This window comes from Labeo rohita, chromosome 9 (genome assembly GCF_022985175.1).
Source record: "Labeo rohita strain BAU-BD-2019 chromosome 9, IGBB_LRoh.1.0, whole genome shotgun sequence".
Taxonomy (NCBI): domain Eukaryota; kingdom Metazoa; phylum Chordata; class Actinopteri; order Cypriniformes; family Cyprinidae; genus Labeo; species Labeo rohita.
Window position 1 is genome coordinate 28586799 of NC_066877.1, and position 22576 is coordinate 28609374.

The window sequence follows — 22576 nt, forward strand, 5'->3', positions numbered from 1 at the left end:
ACCAACTGGCGAAACGGCCATAACGGTTTTGCTTACATCACTCATGCGACTGTATCCAGCATCATTCTGGGCGTAGACTCTGAACTGATATTCCAAGCCTTCAATAAGACCAAGAATCCTGAATTCTCTTTCTTTGACCAAGACTATGTTGACCTTTTGCCACATTATGCTGTTCTTCTCCTTCTTTTCAACATGGAATCCAAGGATTGGACAACCTCCATCAAAAATAGGTGCATCCCACTGAATGGTCATGCCATCATTTGTAACATTGTAAACCACTGGCATGCCTGGTGGGCCAGGTGGTCTGAACTCATGCTTGGCAATGACATTTTGTGAAACTAAAGGTTCACTTGCACCATATCTGTTTTCGGCACAGACTCTGAACTGGTACTGAATTCCCTTGATCAGATTGGGTACCTTAAATGATGTTCCAATCACACTTGAACAAGCCATTTTCCAGTCTGTCTGAGAAGTGTCACGTTTCTCAACAGTATAACAAGTGATTTCTCCACCCCCATTATCATTTGGCTCATCCCAAGATATAGCTATACTTTCTGCTCTGACCTCATCCAAACGGATGGGTCCAACAGGTTTAGAGGGCGGTCCAAGGGTAATAACCTGTATATGAAAAGATTTTCTGAAGAATGTGTTGTCAAGAGTAAGTGTGTATTTGCCTTCATTCTCTTTCTCCACATTTTTGATCATAAGAGTGGCTTTGTTTTCAGTCTTCTTGAAGCGGATTTTTTCACTCTCCTTCAGTGGCAAATTGTCCTTTAACCAAAGAATGGTTGGTCTTGGTTTACCCTTGTATGGTAATTCAATGTGGACATTGTGTCCCAAACGTACACTGATTTGTCCATCAGGATACTCTTCAAGGTTTGCTTCTGGTGCGATAATGTAGTCCTTTACTTTAATTGGTCCAATTTCAACAAAGTCACTAGTACCCTTTTCATTCTTGGAACAAACTCTGAAAAACATTTCAGTAAGTTCCTTGAGCTTCGTAACTTCATGTTCACAGTGCTTGTTTGTGCCAGCAGGGGCCCATTCTTCTTGACCTTGCAGTTTCTTTTCAATTATGTAGTCTGTAATAATGCTACCACCATCATAATCTGGTTTGTTCCATTGTAGTGTTACTGAAGTCTTTGTGGAGTCTTTCATAGAAAGGTCTTTGACTGGTCCTGGCGTCTCCGTGGCTTTAACTGGCTCTGCTGTTTCACATGGATCTCCAACTCCATTTTCATTTTCTGCTAATACACGGAAGAAGAATGATGCTTTCTCAGAGAGTTCTTCAATTACGCATGTGGTTTCCTTGCACTTATTTGTTACACAGGCATATGTACGCTTTGAAGAGTCTCTCTTCTCCACAACATAATTGGTAATTTCAGCACCACCATCCAGTAGAGGAGGCTCCCAGCAAAGTGTGACTTTTCCACGAGTGACGTCTTTCAAGATCAAGTTCCTACAAGCAGCTGGAGTGTCCTGTACTTTAACAGACACAGTTAAGGACTTTGGTTCTCCTACACCATTTGATATATTAATGGTGTATTTACCAGTGTCATTTCGAGTTACTTGTGTAATTATGAGACATGATGACGTGTCTGTGTTGTGAATGTTATATAGAGGATCATTGTCAATGTTTTGATCTTCCTTCTTCCAAGAGACACTTGGAGTGGGCCTGCCTTTCAGGGGCACCATAATTTCAACATCTTTACCAGCTTTCACAATGTAGTGAGTTCTCATTGCAACATCCGTATCAACCTGGGCTTCCTCTGCAAAATAACAATTACAATGATTTATGCTGTTGTTACCAGCGGAAAAGATATTAAAAGCATTTCAAGATGAATACATACCAAGAATGTCCTTGGCTTGTACTGGTTCTTCCATTTCTATTGGGTCTCCACGTCCAGCACAGTTAACAGCAGATACACGGAAGTAGTAGTCAACATCTGGTTTAAGATCTGAGGCCACATACTCTGTGGTTCTCACTTCACCCTTATGGCTGATCACTGTCCACTCTCCTTCTTCACCAATTCTTTTTTCTACAACGTAGCTGGTGATTTCACTGCCTCCATCATACTCTGGCTTTGACCATCCAAGTGTGATTGATGTTTTAGTTGAGTCCACGACCTTGAGCCTAGTTGGTTCACATGGTGGGTCTTAGGAGAATTTACAAAACTTGGTTAGAACTTTGTCAAGGCAGTAAGACTCTTAATTAAATATGAATTTAGTAAAATGAACATTGCAGTAAAATGATACAGTAATACGCACCAACTGGATCAGCAGCTTTGTAGAAGTCAGAAACATCTGAGTATGGACCTTCCCCAGCTTTATTGATAGCAGATACACGATACTGATATTCATTTCCTTCTGTGAGATGATGCACCTTTGCTTTGGTGTCACTAATGGGGTCCTTGTACACTTTTACCCAGCGTAGGCTCTTCTTGTCACGTCTCTCCAGATAGTATCCTGAAACCATGCTGCCACCATCCACACTAGGTTTATCCCAAACAATCTGCATTGATGTTCTGGTGATATCTGTTGCTTCAGGTGTACAAGGTTGTCCGGGAGTAACTAGAAAAAATAATAAATAGTTCATTTATAATCTTACATTACCTGGTTTATCAAACATTATATAATCTAATAATTTAGATTTTCAGCTACTGTCTCCTTACCGAATGCATTTTTGGCAATTACAGGCTCAGACTCCAGAGGATCTCCAGCTCCAAATTTGTTCACACCTCTGACACGGAATACATATTCATTTCCTCTGGCCAACTTTTGGACAGTGACAGTACGTGCTTCTATTGCTTCAGAAACTGGGGACCACACTACTCTACTTGTCTCTCGTTTTTCTACAATGTAATGAGTTACTTTGGCGCCTCCTTCATCAGCCACTGGTTCCCATGCAATTGTTATCTTGTCAGCAGAGACTGATTGGAATTCAATGTGTCCAGCTGGAGGTCCAGGTTTGTCTATTTACAGAATAAAAATATTTTTTAATTTACAATGTACAATGAGGAAATAGAGGTGAAAAAGACACAAAAATGACGAATGATATGAATATATATATATATATATATATATATATATATATATATTTGAGACAAATAATTACATACCTAAAATCTGTATTCTGATAGAAGCAGATGCAGTGCCAAACACATTCTTTATTTTGAGCTCATAGGTTCCAGTATTAAGACGAGTAGCATCCTTAATTAGGAAGGCAGATGAGTCAGTTGTGCTCTCAACTGACAGCTGTGCACTTGACACTAGCTCCTTTTCGTCTTTAAGCCATTCAATAGTTGGCAAAGGCTTAGCAAATATTCCCACTTTGATTTTGAATGATGTACCAGCTTTGTATTGCACAACATCCAAATACTCTGGGGGCAGGTCAATTACTGGAGCACCTAAGAATGGGAGGAAACAGAAAAGTGTGTAATAAAGTGTGAATAGTACTGCTGGGCAATGATAACATGAGATAACCAGCAAAGTAGCAGCAGTAAACTTACCAGAAATGTCAACACAAGTTACTGGTCCTGCAATTAGAGATGGATTGCTGATCGAGCCAACTGCATTTCTGGCAAAAATCCTGAATTCATATGCCTGATCCTGAGTCAAGCCTGACACAGTGAAGTTAGTATCTATGACATTGGTAAAGTTAGCCTTTGTCCATCTGCCATTTGGAGCATCTCTTCGCTCAACCATGTAGCCAGTGATTTTGCTTCCACCATCAAATGGAGGCTTCTGCCATACAAGGCTAATTGAATTTTTTGTAACCTCAGAAATTCTCACATTGGCCGGTGGTTCTAAAACAAAACAAAGATTTGTTATTTGGCAACACAATTCAGAGAAGCTTGACAACATATCGACATTGTTTACATATAATTTTTATTATTATTTAAGCTTACCACAGGCATCAATTGCTAGCACTTCTTCTGATGTCTTGCTGAACTTTCCAATACCAGCTGCATTTTCTGCAGCTACCTTGAATTCGTAAATCATTCCAGGACATATATTTGTAACTCTAATTTGAGTTGCAGGGATTGCTGTTTTGTTCACTGTCTGCCAAAGAATGCTGCTTCTTTCTTTCATTTGGACATGGTATCCAACCACTGGGTTTCCTCCATCTGCTACTGGCTCATTCCAGCAAACGGTGAGGCTCTCCCTTGACACAAAACCAAGCCATGGTGTTGATGGTGGTCCAGGGATAGCTACAAAATGCAATAAATGAGCATGGGTTTAACAAATGTTAAGACATAACTAGAAACAATTGCAAATGTATATTGTCTAGGTACTCACTGTATGGAAGCTTCACTGTAACCGACTGAGAATCAATGTGATCACTAATGCCAAAGCGATTCTCAGCTTTAACCCTGAACTGGTATTCTTCTCCCTTTGTAAGTTTAGTGACTTTAACAGTGCTTCTTGCAATTGTGGATGACACTTCTGTCCAGGCTGGAGTGCTTGTTTCACGTTTAAGAACAACATAGTTTGTAACAGGACTGCCACCATTATACACTGGTGGGAGCCATTTGAGGCACAAGCTTGTCTCTCTCACATCACTAACTTCAACAGGGCCAACCGGAGGACCTGGTCTATCCAGGACCAGTATGTTCACAAACATCTTGGTAGTTCCACTTGTGTTCGAGGCAACAATGTCATATCTTCCAGCATCACTTGCAATGCTTTCCTTGAGGTTGATATTAAGACTTTCAGGGGTTACTTCAAAGCTGAATCTCTTGCCGCACTTAACTGGAGCAGTGCCTCTTGACATTGTGACTTTTGGCATTGGTTTACCAGACAGAGGAAGCTCAAATTTAAGATTTGATCCTGCTCTCACATAAACAGTGTTGTGTGGGAAATTCTTCATGTCAAACTCAGGAGCATCTGTAAATAATAGGAAATGGAAGTACATTAACAATAATAGATTATTTAAATATGATAAACATGGAATTAATTGAATGAATTAAGACTCACCCAGTTGATCTTTCACAACCACAGGAATAATCATTTCTTTGGGTTCACTAAGTCCAGCGTGATTCTCAGCACGAACTCTGAAAAAGTATTCTGCATTTTCCCTTAGGTTCTTAATTAAGTGGGTATTGGCTTTAACAGTGGCACATTTAACCCACTTCTGTTGGCCCTTTTCGAGGGCATCAATGAGGTAGCTGGTAATTCGGCTTCCACCATCATACTCTGGTTTTGACCATGCAATGGTGACGCTATTCTTTGTTACTGCAGTAACGCCAAGCCTAGCAGGTGGACTTGGTTTTTCTGTTGGTGCAAAGTTGAAATCATATTTAAAACACAAAATGAATAAAGTTATTCTGAAACCTATTATTTTGTCCTTTTTAAACAAACAAAAATGGAAATGGTTTTACCTGTGATCTTGGTTCCATCTTTAGTTTCGGCAGGAACACCAGTTCCAAACTCATTTTCTGCAGTGACTCTAAAATAGTAGATTGCACCTTCTTGCAAGTCTTCAACCTTGTATGTCAGACTGTGACAGTTGCTTGTTACACATACCCAGGCCTTTTTGCTTGCTTCACGTTTCTCAACATGATAAGCTTTAACAGCATCTCCTCCATCATTCTCTGGTGGTTCCCAAGTAACTGTAACAGAATCTTTTGTGACTTCTGTAATTTTCACATTAGTTGGTGGTCCAGGGGTATCAAGAACTTTGACCACCATTGGCAAAGATGCTGTTCCAACACCATTGTCCAAAGTAACAATGTATTGTCCAGAGTCATTTCTTGATGCTTTCTCAATAGTAATGGATGTACATGTTTCTGTTGTTTCTATGCTTGCCCTTGCTTTGAGATCGACCTCCTCTTTATTCCATGTAACTGAAGGCACTGGCTTTCCTTTAAATGGAGCTGTCAAAGTAAATGAATTACCATGCTTGACAATTAAAGTTTTTCGCATCTCAATGTCAATGTCAAATACAGGTTCCTCCTTTCTATCTGCTGCTGACTGTGGCTCGGAGATAGGCGACTGTTCACTGACACCAACTTTGTTGATTGCTTTAACAGCAAACACATACTCTACATCAGCTGTAAGACCAGAAACTGTGAATTCATAGCTTTTTGTCATCTGAATAGCCACAATCCATTCCTCATCCTCAGATTTCTTATACTCTACACTGTATCCAAGGATCTGTGCACCACCATCAGATAATGGCTTTTTCCAGGCAATAGTAATAGAATTCTTGGTATGATCCAGAATCTTAGGTTTAGTTGGTGGGGATGGTACCAAAAGTTCATCCTCTGCCCTTGCTGAAGGAGATGGGTCACTGGCTGGACTCAAGCCTGCTGCATTTTCAGCATAAACTCTGAAATCATACTCACATCCTCTTCTTATTTTTGATATCACAGCTGTTAGATCTTTCACAAGGTCCCTGTTCACACGGACCCAGTGAAGACCAGATTTCTCTCTCCTTTCAATTATATATCCAAGGATTTCACTGCCTCCATCAGATGCAGGCTTTGCCCAAGTTAGCCTCATTTCCTCACTGGTCACACTTGTAATTTCCACATTTGTTGGAGCTCCTGGGACAGTGTATGGTTCAGTGACCTTGACCACTTCACTTTCAAGGGCTTCACCAAGCCCAAACTTGTTGACAGCTAATACTCTGAATATGTACTCATTTCCTTTTAGGAGCTTAGTGACCTTCAATGCTCTGGTTTTGACCTCTCCGTGTACGAGTGTCCATGCCAATCGACTTGTCTCTCGTTTCTGAACAACATAATGTGTTATTTCAGAGCCACCAATTTCTTGAGGTGGTCCCCATGATAATGTGCACTCCTCTGCTGTGAGGCCTGTTACTAATAGTGGTCCTGCTGAAGGTCCTGGTTTATCCAGAATAACACAGTTTACTGGTGTTGTGACACTTCCTGCAACATTCTTTAAAGTCAAAGTATACTGTCCAGAATCACTCCTTTTGCAGTCTTTAACAACTATCATAGTACTAGTATCTGTTCCAGTTATCTGAATTCTTGCCTTCTGTTCAATTTCATGTCCGTCCTTTGACCAGGATGCAACTGGCAGAGGGCGCCCTGCAATGTCAGCATTAATCTTCAGGGTTTCCCCAGCTTTTACTACCACAACATCCTTGAACTTGACATCCATCATAATGCGTGGTGGATCTACATTATCTTTAACTGTGATAGGACCAGTGTTGTCAGATGGCTCACTGAATAGTCCAGCAGCATTCTTTGCGATGACACGGAAATCATACTTCTCATCCAGTGTTAGGCCAGTAACATCAAAGTAAGTCTCTACAACATTGGTGAAATTGCATCTTACCCAGCGACCCTCTGGAAGATCTCTACGTTCAATTAGATAGCCAGTAACTTTGGCTCCACCATCATACTCAGGCTTGGTCCAAGAAAGAGATACGGAGGATTTGGTAATGCTAGTAACCACAGGCTGACCAGGAGGATCACAGGGATCTCGTGCAGCTATGGGCTCACTAGCTTTGCTTGCTTTGCCAATTCCAGCAATATTTTCAGCATAGACACGGAATTCATACATCATACTTTCCTCAATGCCAGTTACTTTGAATTCAGTATCCTTGATTATTGTCCTGTTCACCTTTGTCCAAAGAATACTGCTTCTCTCCTTGCGTTCTAAATGATAGCCAAGGACTGTGCTACCACCATCATTAACTGGCTCATTCCATGTGACAAGCATGAAGACCTTGGTGGCATGAGCAACACGGGGCGTAGAAGGTGGCCCTGGCTGTTTGAATGTGTACTCTGCAGTAATTCCTGGAGAGTCAATTGGCTTACCCTTTCCATAGCGATTTACTGCATAGATGCGGAACTGGTACTCAGAACCCTGTGTCAATCGAGGTACTTTGACTGAGGTTCTGGCAACATTTGTTGAAACAATCTGCCACTCTGTTGTGTTGGTATCTCTCTTCTCAACAATGTAATTGTTGATGGAGCATCCACCATCATATTCTGGAGGGGCCCATGACAATGTAATACTGTCAGATGTCACAGCATCAACCTTCACTGAAACTGGTGGCCCAGGTTTATCAAGAACAACAATGGCAATGTCTGTGGACTTGGTGCCTGCTGTATTAGCAAGAGTGATTTCATATTTACCAACATGCTCAATAGCAGCTTCTTTGATGACGATTTTGCTTGACACCGCCGTGTTGACAATTGAAAGAGAGGTTGTTTGCCTTAAAGGAAGGTTATCCTTCTTCCAAGAGACAACTGGCTTAGGCCTGCCTCTCACAGGAACTTCCACAGTAAGATCACCTCCAGCTTTAACACTGTATGTGTTGAATAGCAGATGAACAGAGGGTTCAATCTCAATATCTTTAGCTACAACAGGTACACCAAGTTCTTGAGGCTCACTCTTGCCCTTCTCATTCAGTGCAATAACCCTGAAGGAGTATGTTTCACCAGGCGTGAGGTTGCTTACAGTAGCCTCAGGAACCTTAACTGTGCAGCTTACACCCCATTTGTCACTGTTCTTGGGTTGCATCTCTACGTTGTAGCAGACGATTTTGCTCCCTCCATCGTGGACAGGCTTAACCCAAGTAAGTGTCACACTATTCTTTGTGACATCCACAAGAGTTACTTTTCCTGGAGGCATAGGTACCTGTGCAACCTTAATAGGATTCTTTGTTTCTGCCATCACACCAAAGCCATACTCATTAACAGCACATACACGGAAGTAGAAAATGCCTCCTTCCTGCAGTTCATCAACTTTAAAGGAAGTTTGTGTGCAGTTGCTTGTGACCGTTGTATAAGCTTTTCTTGTAGATTCTCGCTTCTCAACCACATAATTGGTTATTTTAGCTCCACCATCTGTGAGTGGTGGGTCCCAGCAGAGAGTTACTGAATCTTTCTTTACATCTTTCACTTCAAACTTCTGTGGAGAACTTGGTGTATCAAGCACCCTGACATTCACAAATGCAGATTTTGTGCCGCTCTTGTTCTCAAGAGTCAAGTTATATTTTCCACTGTCAAATCTATTGACATTGTCAATTACAAGCATGGAGTATGAACTGGTGGACTCAATCTGAGCACGCTCAGTCAGAGTTCCATCCTCCTTTTCCCATTTGACAGATGGCTCAGGTCGACCTCTAATTGTAATGAAAAGACGAAGGGATCCTCCTGCACGAACAGAGACAACTTTCCTGAGGTCAGCATCAAGTTCAATCTCAGGTGCTTCAACCTTTTCAGATGTGGTCACAGATCCATGAACATCAGCAGGCTCACCAACTCCTTCAGAATTAATTGCACAAACACGGAAGTTATATTCAACATTTTCCTTCAGGTTTTCAACTGTGAGGCGTGTTGCTTGAATACCAGCTGGAGGTGTGCATATGATCCATTCCTCTGAAGAAATCTCTTTCATCTCAACAATATAACCTTTTATATATGCACCGCCATCAGTAGCAGGTTTTCCCCAAGACAGCGAGACAGATGAGCTTGTGTGATCTGTCACTTTAGGATGATGAGGTGGACCTGGGGGAGTTGTGGCATTTATTGCTCTATAAAACAGAGATAGGTCACTAAATTCTCCCACACCAGCTTCATTTTCAGCAGACACACGGAACTCATAGAAATGTCCCTCTGACAGACCAGTTACTTTGAAATGCAGATCGGTCAGCTTCTGCCGGTTGCATTTTGTCCACCTCACACCATCTTTATCACGCTTCTCTAAGTGATAACATGTAATTTCTGCTCCACCATCGCTCTCTGGGGCATTCCATGATAGAGTCATTGAGTCCTTTGTTATCTCACTTGCTTCTGGTGTTGATGGCGCACTTGGTGGTTTGTATGGATTGCGTGCAATAATTGCCTCAGATTCCAGAGGTTCACCAATGCCATATTTGTTGACAGCCATAACTCTAAAGATATACTCGTCACCTTGCAGAAGCTTGGTCACTTTGTAAATCACACTAGGAATCTTAGAATCAACAACAGTCCATGATAGTCTGCTAGTTTCCCTTTTCTCAAGGATATAATGAGAAATATTAGCTCCACCATTCTGCAAGGGCTCAGACCAGGACAGATGACATCTGTCAGACATGACACCAGTCACTCGTAGTGGTCCAGTTGGTGGACCTGGTCTGTCAAGAACTTTCACTGTTATTGGAATTGTTTTTGTTCCACCACTGTTGCTTAATACAAGGTCATAGTGTCCACCATCTAGTCTTGTACAATCTTTTATTGTAACAGAAGCATATTTTTGTGTACTTCTTACTTCAATACGCAATGTCTTGTCCATTTCCTTTCCTTCTTTTAGCCACTGAGTATCAGGTGTGGGTTTACCGTGTATATCTGCATCCAAAACTATGTTGTCTCCAGCATTGACAACAATGACATCCTTGTACTTAGGATCCATTGAAACACTAGGAGGTTCAATTTCATCTGTAGCAGTAATTGGTCCAGTGCTGTCTGAAGGCTCACTGAAGACACCCACTGCATTTCTTGCAATTACTCTAAATTCATATTGATTGTTTACCGTTAAGCCTGTGATTGTAAATTCTGTCTCAATTACATTGGTGAAATTTGCCCTCATCCATCGGCCCTCAGGCAAATCTCTTCTCTCAACAATATATCCAGTCACTTTGCTGCCGCCATCATATTGAGGCTTAGTCCACTGAATCTTAATGTGGTCCTTTGATATTGAAACAGCCTCAGGTGTTCCAGGTGGATCACATGGGTCACGGGCAACAAAGCTCTCTGAAACTTTGCTTGCTCTGCCAATACCAACAATGTTTTCTGCATATACCCTGAATTCATATCCAATGCCTTCTTCAAGATTGCAAATTTTGAAAACAGTATCAGTAATAAGTGTTTTGTTTAGTTTTGTCCATAGAATACTTGTTCTTTCTTTGCTCTCAAGGTGGTATCCAATGACTGAACTGCCACCATCACTGACTGGTTCATTCCACTCAATTATCATTTGATCCTTGGTAGCAGATTTCACATATGGAGTACCAGGTGGCCCAGGTGGTTTGTAAGGATACTGCACAACAATGGACTTTGAATCCAAAGGAGCACCCTTACCATATCTGTTCTCAGCAATGACTCTAAACTGATACTCAGCACCTGTTTTCAGCTTGGTAATTTTGAGGGATGTCCTGGCAACTGATCCAGCAACAACTTGCCAAGTAGTTTCAGTGGTGTCTCGCTTTTCAACTATATAATGTTTTACTTGGCAGCCTCCTGTATACTCCGGAGGTTCCCATGAGATGGAAACAGAATTGTTGCTCACTTCATTCACTTTTATTGGTCCTGTGGGTGGACCAGGTTTATCTAGGATTATGATACTGATATCTTCTGTAACTGCACAAACACTGTTTGTTGCGGTAACTGTATACTTTCCAAGGTCATCTTTACAGGCTTCAGTAATCTGCAGGATTGTGGATGTTGGTGTGAAGGCAGTAGTAACTCTAGATGTTACTTTAAGTGACTGTCCATCCTTAGACCAAGTGATCTTTGGTTTTGGACGTCCAAAAATAGGTATTTCAAGTCTGAAATCCTTTCCAGACTTGACACTATATGTGTTGAACTGCAACTTTAGGCTTGGTTCAATTGCGAGGTCATTGGTAATAACTGGAGCAGCAAGTTGCTTTGGCTCACTTTTGCCTTTCTCATTGTACGCCAAAACGCGGAACAAGTATTCCTGACCGCCAGTCAGTCCAGTGACTGTTCCTTCACATGTTTTTACATTTGTTGCTACACCCCATTTGTCAGTTCCTTTTGGCTGCATTTCAATCAAGTAGCCTGCAATCCTACTACCTCCATCATGCTCTGGCTTTTCCCAGGCCAGAGATGCACTTACTTTTGTCACATCAGTCAGCATCACCTTTCCAACTGGCTGAGGTACTTCAGATGCCTTTGAAGCAGTTTTTGTTTCAACCGGCAAACCAACGCCATATTCATTTTCAGCCATAACTCTAAAATAATACATGGCCCCCTCTACAAGATTTTCCACCTTATAAGTTGTTTTGCTGCACTTGGTTGTTACATTTGCATAGGCTTTTCTTGTGGATTCACGCTTGTCAACAATATAATTCTTGATCTTTGCACCTCCATCAATAAGTGGTGGTTCCCAAACAAGTGTAACAGAGTCCTTCTTGATATCCTTAACTACAAAGTTTAGTGGTGCTCCAGGTGTATCCAACACTTTAACAGCAACAAATTCAGATACAGAGCCACTGCTGTTCTGTAGAGTCACAGTGTATTTTCCTGAGTCCCTTCTATCACAGGAGTCAATTGAAAGCTGGGTGAAGTTAAGACCCTTTTCAAGCACTGTCTTTTCTGACAGTTCACCTTCATCTTTAGTCCATTTGATATCTGGTATTGGTCTACCTTTGAATGGTGCATTGATTCTTACTGATCCTCCAGCACGAACAACAATGCCTTTCCTTAGCTCTGAATCGAGGTGAAGTTCAGGGGGCTCCAGCTTGTCCTCAGGCTTGGCAGTTCCTGGAATAACTGCAGGTTCTCCAACACCTAGTTTATTAATGGCACAAATTTGAATCTTATATTCTTGTTGTTCTGTTAGCTTAGTGATTTCAAATTTGTTGACACGTAAGCCAGTAGGGGGAGTGCACATAGTCCATTCTTCCTCTTCAGCTTTGCAGATCTCTACAATATATCCTTGAATTGCACATCCGCCATCATTGAGAGGTTTTCCCCATGCCACTGTAATTGAAGTCTTGGTGGTATCAATAACATGTGCATGCATGGGTGGGCCAGGTTTGTATTTGGGATCACAAGCCTTGTAGTATGAAGTTGGCAAGCTTGGTTCTCCAATTCCAGCTGCATTTTCAGCTGACACTCTGAATTCGTACTCATGATCCTCAATTAGTCCATGCACTCTGAAGCATACATCGGTTACTTTTTGTCTGTTGCACCTTGTCCATCTAATTCCAGATCTGTCTCTCTTCTCAATGATGTAGCCAATAATTTCACTTCCACCATCAGTATCTGGTGCACTCCAGCAAACAGTCATAGAGTCCTTTGCAATATTTGTTACCTCGATAATTTGTGGTGAGCCAGGGTGACTAAATGGATCTTTCATTATTACAGATGGTGCATCAATTGGCTCACCAACACCATAACTGTTCGCGGCCATGACACGGAATATATATTCGTTACCTTCCAGAAGCTTTGTCACTTTGTATGTTGTAGTTTTGCAGTCATTACAGACCACAGTCCAAGCAAGTCGACTTGCCTCACGTCTCTCAATAATGTAATGAGTGATAGTGTTTCCTCCATCATCTAGTGGAGCACGCCATATCAGTGTACATTTATCACTGGACACACCTGTGACATGAAGAGGCCCTTCTGGAGGACCTGGTTTATCAAGTACTTTCACATGGAATTGAACGGTCTGAGATCCAGCAACATTAGTGAGCTGAAGAGTGTAGTTTCCGCCATCTTGTCTGACTGCATCTTTTACTATAATCAGTGCTCTGATGTCAGTGTTCTTTATGTCACATCTAATTGTGTTCTCAAGCTCCTTGTCATTCTTAAACCACTGGATTGCAGGAAGTGGCTTTCCATGGACATCAGCATCAAGTTTGAATGTATCTCCTGCATTCACAATTAGAGTCTGAGTGTATTCTGGGTCAATAGAGAACTTTGGTGGCTCTACCTCATCCAATGCAGCAATAGGTCCACTGTTGTATGATGGTATGCTGATAGTGCCAACTGCATTCTTTGCAATTACCCTGAAGTCATACTTGGCACCTTCTGTCAGCCCAGTAACAGTAAAATTGGTTTCAATAACATTTGTGAAACTTGCTTTCATCCAGCGTCCTTCAGGAAGATCACGTTTCTCAACAGTATAACCAGTGATAACACTTCCACCATCATACTCTGGCTTTGTCCATTGGATAGTTATTGAATCTTTAGTCACATGGACAGCTTCTGGGGTTCCAGGAGGATCACATGGATCACGAGCAACAAAGCCCTCTGAGATTTTGCTGCATCTGCCAATGCCAACGATATTTTCTGCATATACTCTGAACTCATATTCAACACCTTCCTCTAAAGGACTGGTTTTGAATCTTGTTTCTTGAATCAGTGTCTTATTTATCTTTATCCAAAGAATGCTGTTTCTCTCCTTCCTTTCAAGATGATATCCAATAATGTTGCTGCCTCCATCTGAAACTGGCTCATTCCACTCAACAACCATATGGTCCTTTGATAGGCATGACACAAATGGAGTTCCTGGTGGTCCTGGTTCTCTATATGGATACTGAGCAACAACAGCTGAAGAGTCCAGAGCATAGCTCTTGCCATACCTGTTCTGAGCAATGATTCTGAATTGATATTCAGCACCTGTCTTCAATCGTATGACTTTGAGTGTTGTTCTTGCTAATGAAATTGCAACATTCTCCCATGTTGTAGAAGTTGTGTCTCTCTTTTGCACAATATAATTTGAAATTGAGCAACCACCAGTATACTTTGGAGGGTCCCACGATAATGTAACGCTTGAAACAGTTATCTCATCAAATCGCACAGGGCCAGTTGGTGGGCCAGGTTTATCAAGAGTGATGATTTCAATTGTTGCATCCTTTTGCCCAACAACATTAGACACGTTTATTCCATACATTCCACCGTCTTCTCTTGCTGCTTCTTTGATGCTAAGAATAGTGCTGTGTGCTGTATTAGAAATGTTAACCCTTGTTGTGAATTTGAGGGCTGCACCATCCTTTGTCCATGTGACCTTTGGCTTCGGACGACCAGAAACTGGGATTTCGACTTGAAGGTCCTTTCCAACAAGAACACTGTAGTTGCTAAATGCAGGTCTTACATCAGGCCCAAAGACAAGGTCCTTTGCTTGCACGGGGACAGCAAGTGTTCTTGGGTCACTCTTTCCTTTTTCATTGATAGCTATTACTCTGAAAGTGTACTCTTCTCCAGGGTTCAAATTAGTGATTACAGCTTCCAGTGTTTTTACATTGGCACATCCAGACCATTTATCATTACCCTTAACCTGCATTTCAACAAGATATTGAAGAATTCTACTGCCACCATCATGAATGGGCTTTTCCCAAGAAAGAGACACACTTGTTTTAGTAACATCTACAACACTTAATTTTCCAGGACTTTGTGGCACCTCTGAAACCTTCAAAGGATCTGTGATATCTGCAGGTAGGCCTATACCATGTTCATTTTCTGCAAGCACTCTGAAATAGTAACTGCATCCTTCTTGAAGTGGTTCAACTTTCCAGGAGAGTTTGTGGCAGTTTGTGACAACAGCAGAAAATGTTTTTCTTGTGCTCTCACGTTTTTCAACAATGTAATTTTTAATTTTTGCTCCACCATCTAAACTTGGAGGCTCCCATGTAAGAGTAACAGATTCTTTTGTAATTTCTTTAACTTTGAAGTTAAGAGGAGCACTTGGTGTGTCAAGGACTTTCACAATAATTGTTTCAGATTTCGCACCAGCAGAGTTTTCTGCAGTAACAGTATATTTACCACTGTCTCCCCTGTTAACTTTATCAATCACAAGAGAAGTGTAACTGCTGGTGGTCTCAGTATGTGCTGTTTCTTTAATCTGTCCACCATCTTTTTCCCATTTGATTTGTGGTGTTGGTCTTCCTTTGAAAGGGATGAATAATCTGAGTGAACCCCCAGCTTTAATACGTACAACCTTTCTTAACTCAGCATCAATATCAAGATCCGGTTCCTCAGTTTTGTCCTCTGGCACAATGGGCCCTGCAACATCAGCATGTTCCCCAACACCAACCTTGTTGACTGCACAAACCCTGAATTTATATTCCTGCTTTTCTTTCAGATTTTCCACATTAAAGCGTGTCACTTTTACACCTGTTGGTGGAGTGCACATTGTCCATTCATCTGCAGCTGCCTTTCCTTCTTCTCCTGCAGTCTTTATTTCCTCTATGGCTGCTTTTGCTTCACATGCTTCAACAATATATCCTTGGATTTCACAGCCACCATCATAAATAGGCTTTCCCCATGCAAGTACAACAGATGATTTGGTCATGTCTAAAACTTTTGGATTATGTGGTGGACCTGGCTTGAATACAGGATCCAGGGCTTTATAGAATACCGTTGCAGAACTTGCCTCACTAACTCCAGCAGCATTCTCAGCATAAACTCTGAATTCATAGCGGTGGTTCTCCAGGAGTCCAGTAACTTTAAATGTGAGGTCAGTAACTGTTTTCATGTTGCATCTGGTCCATCTAATGCCTTCCTTGTCATGTTTCTCAATAATATAACCAGTGATAGGAGTACCTCCATCACTTGTTGGGGCATCCCAGGTTATGACCATTGAATCTTTTTTGACATTAGAGACTTCCACTCCTTTTGGTGCATCTGGAGGTGTAAATGGATTCTTGATAACAACTGAATTTGATTGAAGGGGCTCACCAACACCAAATTTGTTCACTGGTAAGACTCTGAAAATATATTCATTTCCTTCTAGAAGTTTCGTTATTTTAAGGTATAGAGCTTGGAGTTTGGGTTCAACAACTGTCCATAGTAGTCTGCTTGTCTCTCTTTTTTCAACAATATAATGAGTGATCTTGCTGCCACCATCCTGTTTAGGTGGTTTCCAAGAAAGGCAACATTGTTCGCTGGTTACACCTGTAATAGAGATGGGTCCCTCTGGTGGTCCTGGCTTATCTAGGACACAAATATTGACTTGTACAGTCTTCTCTCCTCCTGGATTTTGCAGCAGTAGAGTGTATTGACCTCCATCAGCAAGTTTGGCCTCCTTTACAGATAAACAGGTATAGCTATCTGTGCTTTTAATTTCACGAGATATGGTGTTTCCAAGTTCCTGCTCACCCTTCTTCCAACAGATTGATGGTGTTGGTTTTCCATGAATATCTGCATCAATCTTGAAGTTGTCCCCTGCATTTACAACAATTGTTTGAGTGTACTCTGGATCTATGCTGATACGTGGTGGTTCAATCTCATCCTTTGCCATGATAGGTCCAGTACTATATGAAGGATCACTAAAAACTCCAGCAGCATTTCTTGCAATGACACGGAACTCATATTTCTCATCCTCGGTTAGACCTGTTGCAGTATATTCAGTCTCTATGATGTTGGTGAAGTTTGCTTTCATCCAGCGTCCTGCAGGCAACTCCTTCTTTTCTACAATATATCCAGTGACTTTGCTTCCACCATCATACTCTGGCTTAGTCCATGCAATTGTAATAGAATTCTTTGTGATTGTAACGGCTTCTGGTGTTCCAGGAGGATCACAAGGATCTCTGGCAATATAGCCCTCTGAGATCTTACTAGCCTTTCCAATGCCAACAATGTTTTCAGCGTAAACTCTGAATTCATATTCCATGCCTTCTTCAAGACCTGTGGTCTTGAAAGTCGTGTCTTGGATTATGCTTTTGTTCAGTTTCATCCAAAGAATGCTATTTCTCTCTTTTCGCTCAAGGTGGTATCCTAAGATTGTGCTTCCACCATCAATGACAGGTTCATTCCACACTATCACCATACTATCTTTTGTGGAAGACTGCAAGAAAGGTGTTCCAGGAGGGCCCGGTAGTTTGTATGGGTACTGTGCAACCACACATTCAGACACAAGCAGAGGGCTTTTTCCATATCTGTTTTCTGCTACAATTCTGAATTGATATTCAGAGCCCGTCTTCAGTCTTCCTGCCTTAATTTGAGTTCTTGGTAGATTTGCTGCTACAATCTGCCAATTAGTTGTGGATGTGTCCCTCTTTTCTACTAAGTAGTTATTAATGGTGCAGCCACCATCGTACTCTGGTGGCTTCCAAGAAATCGTAACACTGTCAGATGTTACTTCATCAATTTTGACAGGGCCTGTTGGTGGACCAGGTTTGTCAAGAACAACAATTTTAATGTCTACTTTCGTCTCTCCAGCTGTATTTGTTAGTTTAATACTATACTGGCCAACATCGTCTCTACAGGCCTCTTTGATTACTAAAGTCAGCTGTGTATCTGTAGAGGAAAAGTTAACTCTGGTTGTTCGTTTAAGTGGAACTGCTTCCTTTAGCCATGAAATGGTAGCTTTGGGACGAGCATTAAATGGAATATCAATTGTCAAGTCCTCTCCCGCCAGGACACTGAATGTGGAGAACAACATCTTAGCAGATGGAGCAATTACAAGGTCCTTGGCAATCACAGGCACACCAATTTGACGAGGATCACTGGTTCCCTTTTCATTCCTTGCAGAAACACGGAACATATACTCTTCACCAGGTACAAGCCCAGTAATAACTGCTTCAGGTATCTTAACAATCACAGATTGTGTCCATTTTTCACTGCCTTTGCTCTGCATCTCTACAACATATGCAACCACTCTGCTTCCTCCATCATGTTCAGGCTTTTCCCATGATAATGTCGCACTTGTCTTTGTGACATCCTGAAGTGTAATCTTCCCAGGGGGAAGTGGCTTCTCAGACACTTTAACAGATTCACCAGTCTCCATAGGAAGACCAATGCCATATTCATTTTCTGCCAGAACTCTGAAATAGTAGTTGCATCCTTCTTGGAGCAGGTCAACTGTGTAGGTAGTTTTGTGACAATTGGCATTTACTGTAGCATATGCCTTTCTTGTAGCCTCACGCTTCTCAACAACATAATTCTTAACTTTTGTGCCACCGTCATTAAGTGGAGGATCCCAAACAAGTGATACAGATTCTTTAGTGACCTGGCTTATTTTTAAGTTTTGTGGTGCTCCAGGTGTATCTAGAACTCTAACTATTACAGAGACCGTCTTTGTTCCAGAGCTGTTTTCTACAGTCAAATTGTATTTGCCACTGTCAAATCTATTCACATTGGCAATAACCAGTGATGTAAAGGATGATGTGGTTTCAATTGTAGCTCGGTCTAAAGGTTCATCATTCTCTCTTGACCATTTGGCCTCTGGTGTTGGTCTACCTTTAATTGGCACAAAAAGTCTTAGTGTATTGCATGCTCTGATGTTCACAATCTTACGAAGTTCAGCATCAAGGTCAGCCTCCGGGGGTATGAGTCGTTCCTCTGCTTTAGGTGAACCTGGTACAGGTGCTGCTTCTCCAATACCCTCACTATTTACAGCTGACACATTAATTTTGTATTCCTGATTTTCTTTAAGATTTGTAATTGTAAATGATGTCCCCTTTACACCATCTTTAGGGGAGACAATTGTCCATTCTTCTTCTTCAGTTCCAGGGAGACAGGTCTCAAGAATATAGCCAGTAATTTCAGAACCACCATCATAAACTGGTTTGTTCCATGCAAGCGTGATGGAAGAACTTGTTGTGTCCAGGATTCTTGGGTTGCCCGGGGGACCAGGTTTGAAAAGAGCATCTGTGGCCTTGACAAATGGTGATGAAGGACTTGGTTCACTTATTCCTGCTGCATTTTCAGCAAAAACTCTGAACTCATATTCATGGCCTGGAACCAGAGCAGTAACCTTGAAATGCAAGTCAGTAACATTCCGCTTGTTGCATTTTACCCAACGCAAACTAATCCTGTCTCTTTTCTCAATACGATAGTTGGTGATTTCACTTCCACCATTGCTAGCAGGTGCACCCCAACAGAGGACTACTGAATCCTTAGTGACCGCTGTTATCTCAGGTGTTTGTGGAGGATCTGGTCGTACATATGGATTTTCTGCAATTATTGCTTCGGACTCAAGAGGTTCTCCAACACCATACTTGTTAACAGCCATAACTCTGAAAATGTATTCATTTCCTTTGAGCAACTTAGTCACTTGGTACTGATTAACCTGCAATTCTGATGCCACATTTGTCCAAGCAAGTCTGCTTGACTCACGTTTTTCAATAACATAGTGTTCGATGTTTGCACCGCCATCATCTGCAGGTGGATTCCATGTTAGCACACATTTTTCAGCGGTAATATCGGAAACTGCTAGAGGTCCCTTAGGTGGTCCTGGTCTATCAAGAACCTTTACATTGAAAATATGCTTAGCAAAGCCACCAACATTTGTTGCTGTCAAAATGAATTCACCACCATCCCTTCTGACAGAATCCTTGTTGATCAAGCCTGCTGTAAGTTCTGTCATTTTGATCTGTAGTTTGGATGTGTTTTCAACATCTTTTCCATCTTTCGTCCAAACCATAGATGGTAATGGCTGGCCTGCAACATCAGCTTCAAGTTTGAACACCTCTCCAGCTTTGACAAGGACAATATCTTTGAACTTAGCATCAACCATAATCCTTGGTTCTTCAATGTCATCTTTGCAAATAATTGGATCTGATGGGTCTGATGGGTTACTAACAGCACCAGCTGAATTTCTTGCAAGTACACGGAATTCATAAGATTCATTTTGTGTTAGACCACTTATAGTGAAAGTGGTTTCAATTATATTTGTAAAGTTAGCTCTCATCCAGCGCCCAGATGGAAGATCTCTCTTTTCCACAGTATAGCCAGTAATCTTGAATCCACCATCATACTCTGGCTTCGTCCACTGAATAGTAATGGCATTTTTGGACACATGGATTGGGACAGGTTGACCAGGTGGATCCACTGGATCAAGAGCCAGCATTGGTTCAGAAGCTTTGCTTGGTTTACCAATTCCAGCTATGTTTTCAGCAATCACACGGTATTCATATGCCACACCATCCTCTAGTCCTGTGGATTTGAACAGATTTCCGATCACAAGTGCCCTGCTAATTCTGTGCCAAATAATACTGTTCCTCTCTTTCCTTTCAACATGGTAACCAATGACCTCACTTCCACCATCAAAAACAGGCTCATTCCAACCAATTGTCATTGTATCCTTGGTGAAAGTGACAACTTTGGGTGTTCCAGGTGGCCCAGGTACCTTAAATGGATATGCAGCAACCACTGCCTCTGACGTTAATGGAGGCCCTGTACCGTATCTGTTTTTGGCCTTGACACGGAATTGATATTCAGTTCCTGTTGTTAAACGAGTTGCTTTAAATGTTGTACGAATAATTAGTGAGGAAAGTTCTACCCATGTCTGACTAGTAGTTTCCCTTATTTCTACTATATAGTTATTGATGGGTACACCGCCATCATTTTCAGGAGCTTCCCATGAGAACTCAATGAAAGTACGAGATATTTTGTCCAGTTTAATTGGTCCCTTTGGTGGTCCAGGCACATCATGCACTTTTACTGTGATGCTATCTGTAACTGAGCCCACAATGTTCTTTCCTGTCATTAAGTATATTCCACTGTCACTCCTTAGACATTCATTTATGATCAAGATAGTTGAGGTAGAGGTATTTTCAATATTTGTCCTTTGTGTTAATTTGAGGGCTTGATTGTCTTTCTGCCAGGAAACTGTAGGCTTAGGACGTCCAGAAACAGGCACCTCAACCTTTATATCATCGCCAGCCTTGGCAATTACTGTCTTCTGGCATACACCACGGAGATCAAATTCTGGTTCTGAACTTTGTTCTTTGATAACAACAGGCTTGCTTACACGAGGACCACTTCGCCCAGAACTGTTCACTGCCATTATACGGAATATGTACTCTTCATTTTCATTAAGATTTTTCACAGTAAAGTCCAAAGTTTTCACAGTTGTCACATGGGCCCACTGATCTGTTCCTTTCTTTTGTGCTTCAATTACATACCCAGTAATTCTACTTCCACCATCATGTTTTGGTTTAGTCCATGCAAGACTAACTGTGTTCTTTGTGACATCAGTAAAAGTGATATTTTCTGGTGGAGTTGGAGCTTGAGATACTCTGATTGGGTCTGGGGTTTCAACTGCTTCACCAATGCCATACTCATTTTCAGCAGAAACTCTGAAATAATATTCCAAACCCTCTCCCAGGTCGGGAATTCTGACAGAGCATGTCTCACAATGTGTGATCACAGCAGCATATGCCTTGCGAGTAGACTCTCTCTTCTCAATGATGTAATTAGTAATTTTAGCACCTCCATCAATAAGAGGCATTTCCCATTCCAATGTGATGCTCTCTTTGTCAATTGCTTTGGGTTTCAAGTTGAGAGGAGGACCAGGGGAGTCCAAAACCCTTACAAGCACAGAAGCAGTCTTCTTTCCAGCAGCATTCTCTAATGTTAAATCATATTTCCCTGCATCACGTCTATTACAGTCAGGAATGACCAACAGGGTATATGATTCCGTATTGTCGATGATTGCACGAGTTTTCAATGGTGAATCTTCTTTTGTCCAAGTCACTGTAGGGGTTGGGCGTCCTTTAATAGGAATAAATATACGAATAGAGGCACCTGCCCTAACAACTAATGTTCTTCTGAGTTCTATATCTAGTTCTAAATCAGGGATTTCTTCACGTTCCACAATTTCAACAAGATCTTCTGTTTGTGCTGGTTCACTAACACCCATTGCATTCATTGCACTAATTCTGAAATGATACTTCACTCCAGCTTGCAAATTGGGGACAACAAACTCAGTGATCCTCAAAGGTGTAGTTGTATCTTTCACCCATTCTTCTTCTCCCTCCTTTTTGTGCTCAATAATGTATCCTGTGACTTCCATGCCACCATCACTAAGTGGTTTGCCCCAGTGCAGTTCAGCTGTGGTTTTTGTAGTGTCAGTGACTCTTGGGTTGACTGGAGGACCAGGTACATCTGGAAATTGATAGCATATATGTTAGGACCATCTTTGC

General features: G+C 41.6%; 1 protein-coding gene across 2 annotated transcripts in view; it reads right to left on the bottom strand.

The window, feature by feature from the left end:
* Nucleotides 1-22576, bottom strand: part of LOC127170397 (titin) — a 74295-nt gene that overhangs the window by 20344 nt on the left and 31375 nt on the right. For both annotated transcript variants that reach the window (XM_051118264.1, XM_051118263.1), the window contains exons 76-85: nucleotides 5382-22538; nucleotides 4978-5274; nucleotides 4300-4887; nucleotides 3909-4211; nucleotides 3510-3806; nucleotides 3120-3407; nucleotides 2673-2972; nucleotides 2269-2571; nucleotides 1851-2156; nucleotides 3-1769 (exon numbers count right to left, since the gene is read on the bottom strand). In XM_051118264.1, coding sequence (XP_050974221.1) covers nucleotides 3-1769; nucleotides 1851-2156; nucleotides 2269-2571; nucleotides 2673-2972; nucleotides 3120-3407; nucleotides 3510-3806; nucleotides 3909-4211; nucleotides 4300-4887; nucleotides 4978-5274; nucleotides 5382-22538 — 21606 coding nt within the window. The remainder of the gene's footprint in view (nucleotides 1-2; nucleotides 1770-1850; nucleotides 2157-2268; nucleotides 2572-2672; nucleotides 2973-3119; nucleotides 3408-3509; nucleotides 3807-3908; nucleotides 4212-4299; nucleotides 4888-4977; nucleotides 5275-5381; nucleotides 22539-22576) is intronic.